The 14,746-nt window shown below is 41.6% G+C and overlaps 1 protein-coding gene across 1 annotated transcript in view; it reads right to left on the bottom strand.

The window, feature by feature from the left end:
• Positions 1–12,843, bottom strand: part of LOC124864776 (adenylate cyclase type 9-like) — a 62,777-nt gene extending 49,934 nt beyond the window's left edge. Inside the window, exon 1 of the mRNA XM_047359679.1 lies at positions 9,801–12,843. Coding sequence (XP_047215635.1) covers positions 9,801–11,613 — 1,813 coding nt within the window. The 5' untranslated portion in view covers positions 11,614–12,843. The remainder of the gene's footprint in view (positions 1–9,800) is intronic.
• Between the last annotated feature and the right edge of the window lie 1,903 nt (positions 12,844–14,746).

Consider the following 14,746-nt stretch of genomic DNA (forward strand, 5'->3'; position numbering starts at 1 on the left):
TTAATGATTTAGCTCCATCATACATCAGAGATTTGATTGTTCCATATATTCCTAACAGAGCACTTCGTTCTCAGACTGCAGGTTTACTGGTGGTTCCTAGAGTCTCTAGAAGTAGAATGGGAGGCAGATCCTTTAGTTATCAGGCTCCTCTCCTGTGGAACCAGCACACGGTTTTGGTCCGTGAGGCAGACACCCTGTCTACTTTTAAGGCTAGGCTTCAAACTTTCCTTTTTGATAAAGCTTATAGTTAGAATGGCTTAGGTTATCCTGAGCTATCTTCCTTATTTTTTTTACCTCCGCCATCCTCCCTCCCTGTTGGTTGGAGTAAGGGGGAGTCAGGTTTAGCCTAAACCGGCTCAGTTATGGTTGAGGTGCAAACACATCCTCCATTTCTGCAACCTGTATGACCCCCTCTCTTTTCCAATGGTTATAATTAGTCTGACAGAGAGAGGTATCCCAATCGTTGTGGTTTTTCGTATAACTATGACCATCAGTGGGACCCTCTGTGAGGTGCCTTGAGACGACATTGTTGTAAATAAGCGCCGTTTAACTAAATAATCTGAACTGAAACTATCTGTGTAGTTATGCTGCTATAGGCTTAGGCTGCTGGAGGACATAATGACCACTTTCACCCTCTTCGCTACATTCTCACACTACTCTCCAATTTTGCATTATTTGCTGTTATTTCAGCTTTTAACCTTGTTCTCTCTTTTCTCTTCCTAGAAGCTACACCTGGCCTGGCTCTGTGTCTACCTGAGACACCTTTCTAGAGTGGGGCATCGTCTAAGCTTCTGCTGGCAACAACTTAATGCTCACCATCTACCGATCCACATAGCCCTGTCTTTCAATGTTTAACCCTTTCTCTCTCCTAGATATAGCAATTGACTGAGCTTTTACTGTGACTAACTCTACAGGTCCTTCTCAAAATATTAGCATATTGTGATAAAGTTAATTATTTTCCATAATGTCATGATGAAAATTTAACCTTCATATATTTTAGATTCATTGCACACTAACTGAAATATTTCAGGTCTTTTATTGTCTTAATACGGATGATTGTGGCATACAGCTCATGAAAACCCAAAATTCCTATCTCACAAAATTAGCATATTTCATCCGACCAATAAAAGAAAAGTGTTTTTAATACAAAAAACGTCAACCTTCAAATAATCATGTACAGTTATGCACTCAATACTTGGTCGGGAATCCTTTTGCAGAAATGACTGCTTCAATGCGGCGTGGCATGGAGGCAATCAGCCTGTGGCACTGCTGAGGTCTTATGGAGGCCCAGGATGCTTCGATAGCGGCCTTTAGCTCATCCAGAGTGTTGGTTCTTGAGTCTCTCAACGTTCTCTTCACAATATCCCACAGATTCTCTATGGGGTTCAGGTCAGGAGAGTTGGCAGGCCAATTGAGCACAGTGATACCATGGTCAGTAAACCATTTACCAGTGGTTTTGGCACTGTGAGCAGGTGCCAGGTCGTGCTGAAAAATGAAATCTTCATCTCCACAAAGCTTTTCAGCAGATGGAAGCATGAAGTGCTCCAAAATCTCCTGATAGCTAGCTGCATTGACCCTGCCCTTGATAAAACACAGTGGACCAACACCAGCAGCTGACACGGCACCCCAGACCATCACTGACTGTGGGTACTTGACACTGAACTTCTGGCATTTCCTTCTCCCCAGTCTTCCTCCAGACTCTGGCACCTTGATTTCCGAATGACATGCAGAATTTGCTTTAATCCAAAAAAAGTACTTTGGACCACTGAGCAACAGTCCAGTGCTGCTTCTCTGTAGCCCAGGTCAGGCGCTTCTGCCGCTGTTTCTGGTTCAAAAGTGGCTTGACCTGGGGAATGCGGCAACTGTAGCCCATTTCCTGCACATGCCTGTGCACGGTGGCTCTGGATGTTTCTACTCCAGACTCAGTCCACTGCTTCCACAGGTCCCCCAAGGTCTGGAATCGGCCCTTCTCCACAATCTTCCTCAGGGTCCGGTCACCTCTTCTCGTTGTGCAGCGTTTTCTGCCACACTTTTTCCTTCCCACAGACTTCCCACTGAGGTGCCTTGATACAGCACTCTGGGAACAGCCTATTCGTTCAGAAATGTCTTTCTGTGTCTTACCCTCTTGCTTGAGGGTGTCAATAGTGGCCTTCTGGACAGCAGTCAGGTCGGCAGTCTTACCCATGATTGGGGTTTTGAGTGATGAACCAGGCTGGGAGTTTTAAAGGCCTCAGGAATCTTTTGCAGGTGTTTAGAGTTAACTCGTTGATTCAGATGATTAGGTTCATAGCTCGTTTAGAGACCCTTTTAATGATATGCTAATTTTGTGAGATAGGAATTTTGGGTTTTCATGAGCTGTATGCCAAAATCATCTGTATTAAGACGATAAAAGACCTGAAATATTTCAGTTAGTGTGCAATGAATCTAAAATATATGAATGTTAAATTTTCATCATGACATTATGGAAAATAATTAACTTTATCACAATATGCTAATATTTTGAGAAGGACCTGTATGTACTCTCTTTCAGACTCTAACCTTGAAAACTGAGTTTATCTGCTCTCTCTTTCTAGGTGAAACGACTAAAGGAGCTACATCCATTAACATTTACTTTTCCTTCCCATAGAAAGTACTTCTGGATCAGTGCTTCTTTGTTCTCTTTGTGTCTCTGCTCTATTCTCTCAAACCCCCGGTCGGTCGTGGCAGATGGCCGATCACAATGAGCCTGGTTCTGCTGGAGGTTTCTTCCTGTTAAAAGGGAGTTTTTCCTCTCCACTGTCGCTACATGCATGCTCAGTATGCAGGATTGCTGCAAAGTCAACGCCAGTGACTGTCCACTGTCTCTACATGCTCATCTGGGAGGAGTGAATGCTTCAAGTCACTGAAGTCACTGACTGGATGCAATCTGCTGGGTTTCCTTAGATAGAAAAACATTCTATCCAATTTGAATAAATAACTCTGACTGCACTGTTCAATTGTTAGGATTAATTGGAATGTATGTACCTGACTGTTGTGAAGTGCCTTGAGACGACATGTGTTGGGAATTGGCTCTATATAAATAAAACTGAATTGAATTGAACCATGTTTTAACATTATATTTCTTTTTTAATTTTTTTTTTTTTTGACACTAGTGACCTTTATTTCTTTCAGTAAGTAGACATGCAAGAGGTGGAGAAGGGGAAAACATGCAGCAAATGTGCCTGGGCCGGGAGTGGAACTGAGGACTGAAGCCTCTATAAATGGGTCGCACGTTTTTACCCATGCGCCACTGCCACGCCCACCACTGTTCTCACATTTATGATATTTAACAACAACAAAAAAAGATTAAAATAAAAAAAAAAATGGATCAAAGTAAATGTTGTTTGTTGAGGAGTTTACATACTGAAACGGTTAAGAATTCACAGTTTTAATGCATTTAATGACTATAGGGAAATGTATAGTAATAAAAAAAAATTTGCTATTAATGTGCTAGTTGTCAAAGTGGTTTTCCGAAATACTCAGAGGTTTGAATCATTCAGTTCTCCCCTTATTTGGCTCAAGAGTTTCAAATACATCAAAACTCAGAACTCAACATCAACAACATTTACATTAATTACATTTTTATCTAATAAAAATCAAACAAAAGTTAGAGAAATATAATGCATAAATTGTGTTTTGTAATTCTCTTGTTTTTTATTAGTCCTCACTATTGATGTAGTATAGTCCTTTCAAAAGAAAGTTTAAAAAATAAGATTCTACTCTATTCTAATTCTATTCTTTCATGGAGGACCGAGAAACCAGAGTGACATCTTTCATACTTATTAGACGGACCGGCAGCACAAGAAACACATTGTTTAAACAGTCTCAGTCTCTAACAGTATTAGTTTAATTCAAACTTCAGTGAGCTATGCAGAAAAGACTATTAGCGCATATTTGCTTGTTTGCGTTTTCAGCATTTCTGGTCTTTAGTCAGACACTCTTTACATCTGCTCAGTACAAATCCTTTGTTGCTCACAGGTCTGAAGAAGCAAACATTACACTTGCAAAGCACTTTGCCTGAAAGCATCCAAGTTTAATAACCCAGCTGAGTAAATCTGTAACACAGCAGATAATCCTAATGATCCCGGTATGAAATTTCAGCTCTTCCCCACATCCTGACCCTTCAGTAACCTTACCACAATGGTTCATGATGCCCTGCTTCCTTGTTCAGATAAGTGATCCCAAATTGGTGCCAGCCACAGTTCCATGCTTTGCTGAAGTATAATGCACAGTACAGTGTAACCTGGTGCAATGCAGTGGGATGATATTACTTTCTGGGTAAAGCTGTAATCTACCATGCAGAACCAATATGTCGTGGTTCGGGGTTGCTCTACCAGTTTAGAGTCTGGCTGGATGTTTCACTTCGCTCGAAGGCCTCTGTGTAGATCTGTAGAGCCGCATTGTGCTCCAAGACTTGAGGGAACACAGGGCTATGAGTGAATCTACTTAACACTCATTCATTTTACAAAACACTATCTCAGCTGCAGCCACATCATCCCCACCCTTTGTTTCACTGTCTCCTTCTCTAACCAGCAAGCCTTTCCACTTAGTGCAGCTCATCAATGCCTCCTCTCTGTTTACAGTAGGGATGGATGTGTGCCGATTTGATTTTAGGAGACAAAATATAAATGATGCAAGGCATTTCATTGCCACCATAGAAAAAGGAAGGCTGAGTATATATTGGGGTTAAAAGGCCAAACTGTTTAACTTTTGTTGATGGCAGCAATAGGTAGGCAGAGCAGGGGCTCAAACGTCCCAGGAAATGGTGTCTTAGGAGAAGCGTGATATAGGAGCCTAAATTAAATGGCCTTATTTTACCCAGGAGCTAACTGCCAAGGCCCTGGCACACACTGCTCCTTAGTTCAACAAACTCATCAGGTGTTTTTATACGAGCCATGTGGGCAGATGCCCAGGACGGCATTAGAAAGGAGGACACAAGATAGAAAAAAAGCTAGAACTTACTAGTCAGCTGTGCCCTGAACAAGTTTTCGATTCCCTTTAAGCACATGCAGTCAATAAGGAGATGGCAACCCATGTGTTCAGTAATTGTCACTTACTTGCTGATGACAACAGGAAGACTAGCTTGTGTGACTTTTGTAGCACTTCCCTGCATTTTATTGCGCTCCAGAATCTCATTACCGCCTTTTTAAAATCGGTCAAGGTAGGCAGAAGGAGGGGCTAACCCAAGGTGTCATTTATAGGAGAAGCACCACTCTTCATCATGATACGACATGTTTCTCCAGTAGGGAGCCATTACTGAAACTGCACTGCTTTTGATCTGCTAAGAACACTTGTGAACAAAGCTGAAGTTGAAAACAACATTACCCAATAATGCAGCTCATTTCCTTTAATCGAACAACATTTTTTACAAGTTAACAACCTGACAATAGTTCATGAAATTATAGGGAATAAAATACTTTGCTATAGCTTAACTAGCCTCATTTGCTGTGGTCAAGGTCAAATTTACCAGGTGTTACAATGAGCTTCAGGCATATATTGTACCATTTGCAAATTGACAGCACAGCCTGATGGGACGACATTCACCTGGTTGATGGGTGAAAGTGAGTGTTGTGATTCTCCCAGTATCTTTAAAAACTTCTTAGTGCAAATCCCTAAGCACCAACATTAAAACAAAAGACAAAAGTTGCATCATCTAATTCAACATTTGAATACTTTGCAACCAGTGTCATTATTTATCAGGCTTTGTCCAGAAGGTTTTAAAAAAAGGTACAACCTTATAGCCTTAGACAAAAACTGTCTTCTGCATCATATATAACCCAATGCCTAGGGTTCTTTTCTTTTTAATATCAGTCATGAAATGCTTTCGCCTTTTCTACTCCCTTGTTGCATCATCATAAATAAGCACAGTCATGACAGTTTCATTATAGGCAATCAATATGATTTCCAGTGATAAAAATGTTTGGCCGGGCAGATGTTTGCTGTGTTCGGGGGCCAGAATAACACCGGGTTGGTGTATGGAAATATGTCCAGGCAGAATTACTAACATTAATCACTTAAGCCAAGGAGATTATACATTCTTCCTTAATTAGAAATACCCCTCAGGCCAAAAAAAGAAGAGAGTTGTGTGAGAGGAGGTGTTACAGCTGTCCAGTAAGCTTTAATGGGCTGAAGGAAAGATTGTATATTTTGAGACAACTGGTTACAGACGATCCTGCCCAATAATTATGCAAACGAGCTGTCACAAGCTCTAATGAATAAAAGCGTTTCAATGATCATCAAAGTAGAGGAGGCTTTCTTATGACTTAATTAATTCCCCCCAACTTTGAGCTACAGTCTGGAAGCTTCACAGCATGCATACCAAACAGCACAACTCCCAAGAAGCATAAAAATGTGTCAAAACACCTTGGAACAGAGGGCGAAGTATGCACAGATACAATAGCACATCCTGAACAAATTTTGCATCTTAACTAAAGAGATTTGACAGTTTTCAAACAGACACTGTGTCTGCAGGGTGAAGCCAAGCAGACAGTCTCCTTTTTTAAGACAGCAGCAGCTGCCATGTGTGGAAAAGGTGGCATGATTTAACAGCGGTAAAGGTTAAGACTATAAAAGTCCACAGAGGAAAAAGAACCAAACTTACCAAGAATGTCCGAAGTAAGTCACTTTGGACCAGAATAACTTGATACCTGTCTGATCTCATTAAAACATCCAATACTAATCTGTAGTTCTTTATTCTTTGAATAAAGGGTTAAAATGAGAAAATAAGAATGACTGTGAGAATTTTATATCGTGACACACAATCAGCCAACAAATGACTAGAAGCAACGATTGCTTGAAAGAAGAGAACAATGTTGACTCTTATCTGCAGCATAATACAGTTAATCTGACATTTCCTCCAGAGGCATAACATTAACCAGGGGCCATTACTCTGCATTTAGCACAAAAGGAAAAACAGACAGGCAGTTTCCAGAGAAAACTGCGGTAAATATAGCTGACTATTCTAGTAAAAATGTCTGAATTCAGAAGTACACGAGAGTTTAAGAGAAATATTCACAAAGAGTATATGGACAGTTTTAGAAGTTTTAGAAGAGGGTCATATAACTTTAAAAGGTCAAAGTATAACATGATCCCATTTATGTTATCCAAAAACAAAAAAGCAACATCCTTCTGCTACTAAAATAATACACTATTATAGTTATAATAATGCTAACTGCCCCATTTGGTTAGTATTATTTTGATTTAGATATATAGACTTCAGCAAAAACATAGAACAGATACCCACTAAATTTGGTAGAAGTTCAGTAGTTTTCAACTAAGCCCAGTAGAACAAGCCGATGTTAGCTTGTTATTGTAAAGGCTATCTGCTCAGGAACCCAGCCAGCAATTGCCTGCTTAACAGACATCCAACGAATAGCTTGCCAACTGCAGTTTTAAATCATTAAGTTAATAACATCTCTGGGGATTTGTTTGCAACCAGAAATATTTCAAATTTTTGTCTTTCTGGTAAGCCTTTAGGAGATTTTTTTCAGCCATCTGACCAGCAGTGTCAGAAACTGGTAGGAGAACGACGGCACTGCATCACTCTAGTCAAAAATTTCAGTCATGATGACACTTTCTCATGAAAAGGAGACACCAGAACGTTATTTTGCTGCTTTGAAACAAATTTTTTTAAACCTTGGTAGAACTTGAACGAGCCCATGACTACTCCTGAACTGTAAATAGAAAATAGAAAAATAATTTCTCCACTTTAGGTCATTCAAACTTTTGTTAAGGCTGTTGCATGAAAAAAAATACAGCAATAACCTGTTTAATAGTATTTTTCTAAATTATTTTACCATTCATTTCTTTTGTTTAATCCATCTTTTCAGTTTGCTGGACTCCACTATCATTTTCAGCATAAATGAATGATGCCGCATCAACAGTAACTGATGCAGTATCATCAGTGACTGCTAAAAAGTCATCAAACAATCTTATTTACAATAGCGCATAGTCAAGTCAATTTTTAACACTTTCTATATTGTAGAGCTTTCTATCCCAACGTATGAGTGTGAGGGGTCTCACGAGAAACCATGCATCCTTACACATGCTCCTAAAATCAATAAGAATCACCAGTTCACCAAATATGAATGTCACAAAACACAGGGAGCAGCATCAGCCAATGCAGTCTCTGTTTTACTGTGAATAACATTGCAAAGAGTGAAAATCAGTTATGAAAAACCGAGGTTCCTAAGAGCAAAATAATCTGAATGGACTGATATAGTTTTGTCAGTCTTGTATACAAAAACAAGACATTTTTTTAAATTGGGTGCATAAAAAAAAAAAATCACATAACCTGAGGTCTGTGGTTCAGCACATTTCTATCAGTTACTGAAGCCTCAGTTCAGAGCTGAGAGGATAACAGAACGCAGCTGTAACCTTCAATTTACCACATGTAGTTAACCTTTTTACGATGTGCAGAAAACAAATCTGTTGCTTCAGTCTGGGGTAACTCTACTGAGTGTCACAACACAAGGACTTCAAAAATGCATAAAGAGACAGCTATGCAGGACAAGGACTGTAGCCAGCTGGGACGCTGCAAAGTTGCCCAAGCGATTTACACAGACTGAGCCAGACAGCACATAGACTTTTCCAGCTCTGGCGAATAACCACCTCGTGACTGCCTGTTTTCTCACTGGCACAGAAAACCTACAGGGAGTGAATAAATCGTCAGAAGGATGCTAAATAAATGATGAAAGCAGAAGAAATCAGGAATAAAAAGAGGTGACAGGCGAGGAGGAGAGGTTGAATACACTACAGGTAACATTAATCCTTGAAAGGAAAGAAGGAGCTAGACCATGGGTGGAAGTGACTAATCAGAGTTGGGGAGGAAACACATTCATAACTCACTGCTGCTCTCTAGTAAACAACATCAAATTCACTCAGTCATGTTCCTTCCCTGGAACTGAAATGATTTTAAGGGAAATGTATTCCATCTGCAAAGAGTCAAGTGGTTATTTAAATAAACTGATAATTTATGGATCCCAAATTATTAATGTGCGCAAATGAATTATTAATGTGCACAAATTGCACGTTCATTTTAATTCAGAAAATGAAGGCACCACAGTGAAACAAAAATGATCACGGCCGTTAATTTATAAAGGGCAAATAAAAACTATTTGAAACACCTTTAATTAGACGCTGTTACTTCCCTCGCGATTAGCGAAAATGGATCAGCAAGCTTTAAAGGATAACAAGAGCCATTAAGCCCCCATCTAGTAACACTAAGGTGATTTGCATAGATGTATAAAACAAAACCCCTGCAGTCAAGCAGTTTGGGGGTGGGAGAAAGACAAAGGTAGATGGGTAAGGATGAGACTGCTGGAAAACCTCTGTTAGAAGAGGAGTCACTCAAAGCAATCCGTCAGGGTCAGGGAGAGGTTAAAAGAACGGACACTCTAAGGACGTCTGAAAGGGAACGTAATTGAGCGAGAGAACAAAGACTGTGCTGAGAGGAGGGAGGGTTGAGGAAAAGATGGCGTCTGAATGTGATACAGGCGCATAGTGTAAACATCACGGAAAGGGCAGATAAACTCAAACCTTTGACAGCAGACCAGTACAAGGTGTAAAAAACATAACGCCTAACCCTGCGTCAACCTTGAAAATACACATTGTTCTGCTTTAGTATAGTACACATTAATACACCTGCAACATTAGATATAACATTTACAAGCAATTAACAGGAGCAATAGAGCTTGGGATTCCTATGGTGATCTACTTTTTTCAATTTGACAGTTACTGTAAAAAAACAGTGACAGCCAAATAGGTAAAAAAAAAAAACTAACCTTTGAGCTGATCAGCCACCACACTCTGTCCTATCCTCTCATTGGCCTGTCCATCTTCATGCTGGTATCGGTCATCCAGGAAGTCAAAAGTGGCTTGCGAAAGGTGGACTTTCCCTGCTACACCCAACTGTTCCATCAGATTGGCCAGATTGACATCATTCGACCAAACGTCGAACTTGAAGCGTTTCATCCCCAGGATGCCGCACAATATGGTGCCAGTGTGGACACCCACCCTCATGTTCACCATCTCCCTCTTCTCCTGGCAGAACTGCTCAATTGCCTGAATCATGCCCAGGCCCATCTCTACGCAGCAATAGGCATGGTCTGGTCTAGGTTCTGGACAGCCGGCCACACAATAGTAACAGTCCCCCAGAGTGCTGATCTTTTCACAGCCGGTGAGCTCACAGAGTCTGTCAAAACGTCCGAACAAGTCATTTAAAAGCCCAACAAGGGCATGAGCAGATTTGTTGGCAGACATTTTGGTAAAGCCTACAATATCTGCAAAGAGGATGCTGACGGGCTCCATTCGTTTCATGTTGAAGGGTCTGAAGATGATCTGACCTCTGGGAATTGAGGTTTTCTTGCGCTTGTTGTTTTTTGGGCTGGAAATGGCTGCAGCTGCACCACTGGTAGAGTAACGTTTACCACAATTATCACCAATTTCCTCATCGCCTTGCTTCATCAACTCATCTGCCACAATTCTCGGCATAACAGAGTGGATCATCCTCTCCTTCAGGGCTTTTTCCACCTCCAGATCTTTTCCGTGCATAATAGCTTGTCCGACTTTAAGAAAGGTGCTGCGTGAGCGCACTTCAGACATGACAAACAGGTGGATGCCAATAGCATGAGCGCAGAGATGAAGCAGGGCTTTGGCCGGACCCAACCAACTGAACATCTCCAACTCTGAGGAAAAAACCCAGCTCCAGCTCTCTCCCGCCTGGGTTGGGAGCAAACAACCCAAGGTCTCAAACAAGACAGAGTACAGCAACCCAAGCATAAGAGACGCATAAAGACGAACATGCAGAACGCTGTACAGTAACAGTAGAACCTCAATACAGAGGGAGAAAGTGCCCACAGGAGAAATGCAGGGAAACTTATTAGAACCCCCAACTAACTTGTTGTTGGACTTGTTGTTTGTGGGCCCTATGCCATGGCTTTTCCCCCCATCAAATTCAGATGACCTGGAATCTGGGTCCCTGAATCCTAATGTCTGGATCTGAGGGGCCAGGGTCAATATGAAGGTTACAAAGATAAGCAGCAGGGAAGCCTGGTTGTAGCAGCGAGAATAAAGCTTAGTAAAAGTCAGTAGAAAGAGGAGAAGGCAGAAGATGAGGAAGGAAGCAGTTGGGAGGAGAAAAACAACTATGTCACAGCAGGAAGGATGGGCAGCAAAATACAACCCCCAGAAGAAACTGGCAGCCACCAGATAAAAGAGCACATAACGAAAGCGCCGCCGGGTCTGAGGGAAACATCGCTCTCTACAGGCCTCCTCCAGGATAGAAGAGTCAAACTTAGGGTCCCAGAAATGACCTGCTGACCTCTCGAATAGCTGAGGCATCCCCTTATTAGCACGGAAACTCTTCACCATGGGCCTCCTCACCCCAGACTCCCCCGAGCTGCAGCTAGATGAGATGCTGTACTTGCAGTGCTTGGTGCCCCCGATGAAGCCTCCACCGATTGAACCCAGCGGCCCTCCTCCATGCCTGTGTTTGACACTGCTGCCAATTCGCACGGAGACGCCTCCATCTCCACTTGAGTCGCAGCTCACTTCTGTGTTGTGTGGCAGCAGTTTCTGATGCTGGGGAGATGCCATGTTATCTATTGCTCTATCCAAAATGAAAACTACTATTAGAAGGCACCGTTAATTGTGAGAGAAATCTTGACAGGAAGGTAAGGCAAAGCATGTGGAAACAGTAGAAAATGATTTCAGTGCTCTGGTTGTAGCAATACCAGAAAACCATCCAAAGCTTTAGAGCAGTTCATAATAGCCCCTCTTGACGTCAATCCCTGCATTCCTCTACATTCTCGTCTGTTTAGACGCACTTGAGACTGCAAGGTTCACTTACTGCCTGCTCATTGGAAAATATTACACAAAACCATAAATCTATCCCAAAAGTAAAGGTTGGGAGGGGGAAATTGGTTTAGAAAAATTTTTTATGTTGAGTTTTTTTGAAAACTTGTCAACACAGTGGGTACTTTAATGCCCGGTCCACATTCAGTCTCTTCCCCCCCTACTTCCTCAAGTTGTCTATAGAGAGTAATACTTCCTGCACAAAAGGCGCATGGTTTGTTTACAGGACAGGGCAAAACTTCATGCAAAGTAACTCAGCCGCAGAGTTATGCGGTCTAGTACTTGTGATGAAATAAAGGGACGGTTCTTTTCCACACATAAGGCAATATGAGCGCAGAAAAACACACCAAGAGAGCTTTCAAACACATGCCACATGCTTTTTGCTGCAGGGCCTGATCCCACATATTCTCACACACTTAGCCCCGTGTTTTCCTGACTTCCCACTCCGGTTTCTCCACGGCTGCTCCCTATCCGAACTCACAGGCGTCTCTGTTGGGAGCGGTTCTTGCAGAGGTCCACGAGCATGTGTAAACGCAACCAATGGGGACGTTTGGATTTATTAAAAAAGCGTGTCTGTGGGTGACTCCTGCACAAACACGCTGCTTAAGGATATCCTGGGAGCACTTTTTAGTTCATCATCCTACCACATGTCACAAGTCCAGCGTGACAGTAAAATAAATCTCTATATATAGTCCAAATATCCACCTGGCAGCTGCGAAGAAGAAAAAAAAAACAAAACTGTAGCCTTGAGCGGAGAGCAAGGGTGTTTTCTTTTGTCTGAAGTTTGCCTGCAAAAGCTGGGTCACCCTTCGCAAGAAGATGAAAAGCCTGCAGAGACCGAGTGGAGCTAATTAAAAGATCCCCACCTCCGCTCCACGCTCCCCTCCCCTTCCCTTCCACACCTCAGCCCCACAGGTTAAAAAGCAGAGCCCCGCCTCGATCCAACCACTTTAATTGAATCCGACTGGATCAGACAGGAGAGGTTTGTTTTCATACAGATCTACATCATTCCACTTTAACCCAAGACTAAAATTATACCAGAGCCTTTCCTTGAATCCCTCTGTAGTCCACGTTGCGATGAGAATATCTTCTCTCCGGGCCATACTTGACACGATGGAGCAGCTGAAGCAACTGTGCTGTGGGCAAATCACAGAGGCAGCAGCCGCCACCATCTTCAGAGCGCTGACAGCCGCGACCGTGTGAGTGTGTGTGCAGGAGAGAGAGAAGCAAGCTGGAAAAATGTACGTCAGCATAAGAAACAAACAACTTCCGCCTTTCCCTTTAACAATAACGTGGTCATCTTTCATTTAACAAAAGATTGTACTGCAAGGAAGTCCATAACTGTTAGGAAAAGTATGCGTGTTTTTCTACATGTCTTTGCAGATAAAATCACAATTAATTTGACTTGTATGTTTTATTCAGCCATCCTGAATCCATACATGGTAAACCCACCCTTTGCTGCAATTAAAGATGCAAGTCTTCTGGGGTTGAGACTGAGATATCTGCTGATTCTTTAGAAAATTGTCAAAGCTTGGTAAATTATTTTCTAAATTCACCCTGCTTTGTTGCTGTTTATTCTCTAATGTTCTCTAACCAAGCCCAGAAGCCTTCGCAGAATAGCTGGATTTATACTGAGATTAATAAACTAACAGGTGGACACTAATTACTATTTAGATAAATTCTAGATGCAATGATTGCACTGGATTATATTTAGAGGTATCAGAGTGAAGGAAGGTGAATACAAATGTACGTCACACTTTTAATATTAATAATGCTCTTGGACTGGATCGTAACAGTTATTTCCAAGGCTGCCTCACTTTCTGGTGATCTAGTTACTATGTTAGTATCCTGCTGCTCACATTGATGCTGATGCAGATTGAAAAGACATGGCTCCAGGATAACTATGTTCTGGACCAATCTCCAGAACTGGGATCTGTTTCTGAATTGGTTGCCTGCTGACAAATCGTTGACTGACATGCAGCAAATTGGGCTTCTGAAAGTCAACACTGAGGGCAGAACTAACATATTTTTATTGTCCTGCAAAACAAATTTTTGTCATTAAATGTTATTTCTTTGTTTTATTTTTTGTTTAATTTTATTTTTCTAGCTTCTGTCTCCCAGCAGGAATTAATTACAGGTGTTGCTGCTGTAATTACCCACCTAAAACTGAACAAATGAAATTATTTAACTTTGCAACACGTGATGTTCATTACACAGGTTTATTGTGAAACGGTCTGACTTCCGGTCTGATAATCACCACAAACTTGATGGTGCTGTTTTGTCGTGTTAGGCGTCCAGAACCAGAGAAAATATGTGCGGAGTGCCGATAGGGAGGGGTAGACTAAATGCATGTACCTGAGGGGAAAACAATAGCATCGGGATGATTTCAGTGACAAAGCCCCCCAATAAAGATGCGAGCATCTGCAATAGGCGGGCGTAATTAGATGGAAAGCACCAAGAGAAATACCACCAAAATGAATTTAAGGTGGATAATGAATGTGTGACAGCGGAACACAAAGGCAGACCAAGAAAACATAAGATGCTATAAGTGCGTTGGGTTGGACAAAAACAAGACTCTCTCCAGTTTTATTGTTTCTTTCCTTATTCAGATGTTTAAATAGTTATCAGAAGGCCTGTGCGTTTTGGGCCTTCAAATTCCAGTTTTACAGGCTGGGATTTGGACTCTTGAAAATGAACAGAATGTGTCCCTTTTGAGAATAATGAAGTGATTTGTGTCACATTTCAGTCGTTGTGTTACTAACAGTGTTGGGATTTGAGCAGAGGAAGAACTTGTTAACATGCAGCAAATGTTCACAAGAGCTCAATTGAACAAAACTGGAAAAGGTGTAATAAAATGAAAATAAGTACTTCAAGA

The sequence above is a fragment of the Girardinichthys multiradiatus genome, chromosome Y, assembly GCF_021462225.1.
Source record: "Girardinichthys multiradiatus isolate DD_20200921_A chromosome Y, DD_fGirMul_XY1, whole genome shotgun sequence".
Lineage (NCBI taxonomy): Eukaryota > Metazoa > Chordata > Actinopteri > Cyprinodontiformes > Goodeidae > Girardinichthys > Girardinichthys multiradiatus.